Source organism: Cariama cristata, unplaced genomic scaffold (genome assembly GCF_000690535.1).
Source record: "Cariama cristata isolate BGI_N322 unplaced genomic scaffold, ASM69053v1 scaffold21320, whole genome shotgun sequence".
NCBI classification, from domain to species: Eukaryota; Metazoa; Chordata; class Aves; order Cariamiformes; family Cariamidae; genus Cariama; species Cariama cristata.
The window spans coordinates 1-5,198 of record NW_009593219.1 but is presented as its reverse complement, the minus strand read 5'-3'; the positions used below and the strand labels follow the sequence as shown (position 1 = coordinate 5,198).

The following is a 5,198-nucleotide window of genomic DNA, read 5'->3' as shown; positions in this document are numbered from 1 at the left end:
AGTACTTTGGTTGAATACTTTTTGAGGCAAGCATTAAGAATCTCTGCTCCACAGATGATGGCAGTAAAAGTAGTCAGCTTTGGCCTATTCTTACTCCTTGGTTCAGTCCCAGTGGTCTAAATCTGGTAGTTCTCAGAAATCAGGATCTGAACATTCTTCTTCTGAAGCATAGCTTGCTTGTGTGAGGTGTTTTTAATCTGTGTCCCACTGAAAGGCCCAACAGGGTCTTTGTGTAGCTGGTGCAGCACTGAGTGCCCTGGGCAAGGGCTCCAGGATCTCCCCCAGCACCGTCCCAAGCCACAGGCAACCTAGAGGTGCTAATAAGTGGATGAGGAGAGAGGTCTCAGTCTCCCCTACCTGGTAAAAAACCAATAGGTTAACTAACTTTTAAAGTGCTAAAAATCTCCACTAAAATTGTGTAAAAACTGTAAAAGTTGACATAGGAAACTGTGTATGTTTCAGGTGTTACCTCTGTTTGATTATTAAGTTGGAGCGATTGCTTTGCTAAACTGGCTAAAAGCCGCATTTCTAAAATCTTTGAGGGTTTGACATCTAGTCTCACATGATTCACCTGTAAGATTCTGCCAGTAAATCAGAACTGATTTTTGTGACCGACAAGCATCAGAAATGGGAGGCTATGGTCTTTGAAGGAACCATATCTCGTTGTGTCGATTGGCAGCAGCTGGATTTGTATATCCTGCAATGATGAAGGTATCCTGCAAACATAACTCAGGACTCTCCAGAATTTCCGCCAACAGGTTTATTTCTCTCATTATAGAGTCTTCGTTGATGATTCCTCTGAAGCTCCTGTAACAATCAACTTCATATCAAGTTCTTTTTAAAATCCACAGTTTTTCCAGAGCCTAGAAATGCTTCCTTCTAAATTATTTAGTCATGTTTCACAAATGATGCTACCTGAATGTGATTGATTTCAAACAGAGATCTCAAACAGTTTCGTCTTAAAATTTTTAGTGATATGCCAGACGCTTTGTTCCCAGCTACACAGAATAGTCTGCGTTTTGAGATGCTGTTACATCTCGTTTACAGATGCATCATTTTACCAAGTAAGTTGGTAACTGTTATTTCCTGAATATCCCAGTTTCATAAAGCAGGCAGCTTTAACAGTTACTGAAAATCAAGTTTTACTGATTGCTAGCTTTTAAACATTGATTTAAAAGAAGTAACATGCCCAAATTGAGAACTGCCTCTTTTTACCAATTTTACTAGAACAAAATTAAAATGTTTCTTACCTACTGTAAACAATAGTAGAAGGCCATTCTTCAATGATTATGTCGGAGTCAAAAGGATGAGGTGGCTCATCCTGCAGCACTTCAGGCAGGTAGTATGCTACCGTCACTGACTGCGTCATCTCTGATTGCGATTCATTTGTATGGACTATGGTCACAATGGGTATCGTTATCCCCAAGTACAGTCCTGAGGAGACATACATGACTTTTTAGAAAACACAAAAGAAGGTCTACACATGGTGCTTGACTTCTGAACTCATACTGAATAATGTAAAGTGAGTAAAACAGAGCAGAATTTTAGTTACTGAAAGGAAATCAGTAGGATGTTTTAGAAAACGGAGTTGCATATTCCAAGTTGAAAGTAGCATTTTATTATGCTTTGTAGTTTGTGTGTGTGTGTATATATATATAAAAAACACCAACGTGTGCAAATATTTGTGCATGTGTGTCTAAAATGTGGTATTTGGTGAGCCCTCCTATCTTCATGGAAGGCAAGGAATTTGACTTAACTTCTTTCCCCCACTTAAGAGGGTTGTGTTTATGAGATAAACTGACCTTCTGTCATGTTTTAAATATTTGGGAACAAAGAATGTAGGCAAGAACAGGGGGCTGCATTGTGAATTCATTTAGGATTTGCTGTTATCAAAAATGTTGCTTTATTTTTACAATGCTGTAGGAAAAGGTTGACTGTTTTGACTGTGCAGGTAGTAGTGATGACTAAGAGTGGGAATTTTGCTTCCATACACAGTTGGAAAACAAAATTGCACTGTTCTGGAGCCAAAGTTACTTTTAAACCATGTTAAACTGTTAAAAGAATGGGGAGAGTGGGGAAAATACCTGATTAAGGAAAAGCTTTCATGATCAACGTTTTTAGTTTCTTGGAAAGAAAATTAAGGGTTGATTGATTGACTTGATTACAACACATGTACTATTACAGAACAAAACACTGGGTATTGCAAAGCTTTTTAATCAACTGGAGAATGAAAAAAAAAAAGAGAACTGATGCCTGGAAGTTGAAACCAGATTAAATTGAATTGGAAACTAGGTGCCCATTTTTCATGCAGGCAGAAGCTACCAAGGACATGGTAGAGTTGCTGTTATTTTAAAGTACTTGAGTTAAAACTGGATTGTCTTTCTGGAAAATATGCTTTAACCAAACAAATTTTTGGTGTCCATTCAGACATGCACAATTTAAGTACCATAAACTAAAACTTAGGAGGGAAAACATTATGGCCTCTTTGGGCATTACACTCTGAATGGGTTCTTAGAATAGGCAATTTCAGTACTGCTGGGAAAACTAAACCACTGAAGTTCTGTGGCAAAAGCCTAATTTCTAGCTGACAGCCTACAAAAAATAGCCAGTGTCACTTCCCAGGCAGTTGTAATGGTCTCAGTACCCCTGGAACCAGTGATGGCTTCCCACCGAAGGTCCCTTCTAGCACCTGTGCAGAGGAAGCAGCACTTTGCTTTTGACTCTGCTGGGAAGGCTGTATTACTGGGAAATGTCCCCATAGACAGGGTGGTGTATTTGGAAAAAGCTAATAGAAGTATCTCCCCAGTTAGAAGGAGCTAGTGCATGAAAACAGTGGTTTAACTTTCATGTAGAATGGTCGTACCAATTACCTGAGGAATTCTGCTCACAAATGTACCTCATAAGCTTCATGAATCCAAGGCATATGCTCTGTTCATACTGTTTTTCTTTCATTTTTATACAAGCCCATTTGGCTTTTCCATACTGACGTTTTTCATAAAGCAGATCTCCAAGCTGAAAACATAGTAAGATAATAATTTTTGTATTTTAAGTTAATCATCTAAAAAACCCTAGCAACCAAATAAAAGTCAAGCAATATTTCAGTGCTTTACTTAGAGCATCAAGAAATCAACTTCTCTAGGTGTATGACCAGGAGAATGGCAAGCATGAGGAATGCTTTTAAGTCTCTGCCAGCTATACCTTAAGCGCATACTGTTTAATACTTCATTCACATGCACTTCATTTCAAGGGCCAGGCTGGGAAATAATAAGTAAATATCCAAAAGCAGTGCAGTGTATGGCATCTTACTTGAGTGCAAGAATAACTGCATCTTTTTTTCAACTGTCCCTGAAACGATCTTGAAAGGGACATGTGAATTTCAATCCTTCCTCATATAAATCAAGAAGGGATACACTGCTGATGATCTTGGACCAGAACTTACTTCAACAGACTTCTAGGTAGTTGTCCTTTAAAATAAGGAACTGTCAGCCTTTGGGCTAGTGGTACTAAACTTTTAGTTGCAATTAACACTGAATAACTTTATTTGTTATCTGCGGTTATTACAGTAGCACTGAGAAATTACTTTCAAGTGTTTCATTACAACATAAATTGTCAGGAGTCCTGAACTGTTTAGATGAAATACACTTAATCAAATTGTGATATTTATAAATTTGAATTATATAGATCTACTTAAAAGAAATGTGGTAAGAAATCTTCATACATGGTTAGTAAAGGTTTTTTTGATTTGTCATGTATTTAAGGTTAGACACTTGTTTGCACATTTCCTGAGCTGTAAACAATCTGCTGGACATCAGTTTCAATTTTTCATTAGAGGATAAGATGGTTTTGGTAAGACGGGTTTGTAAATTGCTGCTTTGTTTGATGATGATCCATAATACAAAAGTATATGTTTGGTTTTAAATTCAGATATTAATCTCTTTCAAGTACTCCTTGCTAAGGTTTTATTAACATGATTGTGTAAAGAATCAAATGTATTGATTTAAAGGTAGAAAATAGGCATTGTATTTCAAAAGTCAAAATATGAGGGGTTTTTGTTAATTATAAAATGTTACAAAGGCTGTAATTCCTCGCCACCCTCTGACTTTCCTGGTAGTTTCTACCTCACAAAAAAGAAAAATTCACACATGTAAAAATGGTGAGATGTTGAAAATGAAATGTCGTTATCCAGTTATCGAGCTTTGCACTTAGGATGTTAAAAATCCTAAATGGTTGAAATAATTTTATAAAGAAATGTATGTTTGGAAGCCAGGTATGACTACTGAAAACACTGTTAAAACCTCAACTGGGAAGGGAAACGGTACCTTTTCTTTGCGCTGGATCAGAGTAAATGGGATGGTCTGTCTCTCCTGGGGACTGTTATTTCTAGTCAGCTGCTGAATTGGCTCTGCCATGTCTGCAACAAAATACGTCATTTCCAGTATTAGATGTGAAGCTGCAGAAATGAGAATGAAATGTGTTTCATCCTGTCTCTTAGTTAAACTTCAGGGGACTTGGTGACAAGTTCAGTTTGCTGTAAGGTTAACTGACTTCTGTCTCTGCACTGTTAGGAGCGGATTTCACTCTCCCACTCCTCATATTGCAATTATACAAGCATCTATGGAAAGCTTTTGGCAGTGTCCGGTTTTCTGGCTCAGTGCAAATGATGTTGCCGATTCTAGCAACTCTTTCAGTGTTGGATTAATGTGTATCCACATGAAGAAGTAAATTGAGTTGACTGCTCTTTTTCACAGGTGCAAGGAAATACTATGGTGGAAACTTTGTAATTTGCAAAAGATGTTTTATGTCTAATATTTTACTTTAGCACTTGGTATTACGCACATTTCAGTGCTAGTTATTAGTCAGGACGCATGTTGGGGGTGAGGCCCGTGTTGTCTCTCCAAAGCCCCAGTACTTGAGGTGTTGGTGCCGTGCCGGCAGGCTGTTAGCCGTGTGTGCCTTTTTTTTCGTGTGTCCCGGCTGCCTCTGCCGTTACTGCTGCCCAGCCACCACACCACTGCTCTCTGCGACTCCCTGCTAGCTGCCATCTCTGGGGCTGGGATAACTGAAACTGAGGGAGTGCGCATTCCAGCTGCAGTGATCCAGCTTCTGCGTATGTAAAGTGGAGTTCTGAGTCTTAAGGGAATTGCATTATATATATACACACATATATTAAAAAAATATATATATATATTTAATGCAGG

At 38.3% G+C, this 5,198-nt stretch overlaps 1 protein-coding gene across 1 annotated transcript; it reads right to left on the bottom strand.

Annotated features, from left to right (window-relative positions):
• Positions 1-635: 635 nt before the first annotated feature.
• Positions 636-4,430, bottom strand: LOC104155140 (heme-binding protein 2-like). The gene is made up of 4 exons (XM_009709618.1): positions 4,320-4,430; positions 2,871-3,012; positions 1,251-1,434; positions 636-807 (listed from the first exon to the last, which is right to left on the bottom strand). Exons 1-4 carry the CDS (start codon positions 4,428-4,430, stop codon positions 636-638), a joined length of 609 nt encoding a protein of 202 aa, XP_009707920.1.
• Between the last annotated feature and the right edge of the window lie 768 nt (positions 4,431-5,198).

Coding starts and splice junctions, on each gene's coding strand:
- LOC104155140 (XM_009709618.1), bottom strand. CDS start 4,430: ATGACGTATTTTGTTGCAGACATGGCAGAGCCAATTCAGCAGCTGACT. Junction 3,013..4,319: donor TGATCCAGCGCAAAGAAAAG/GTACCGTTTCCC, acceptor CTATGTTTTCAG/CTTGGAGATCTGCTTTATGA. Junction 1,435..2,870: donor TTGTGAGCAGAATTCCTCAG/GTAATTGGTACG, acceptor ATGTCTCCTCAG/GACTGTACTTGGGGATAACG.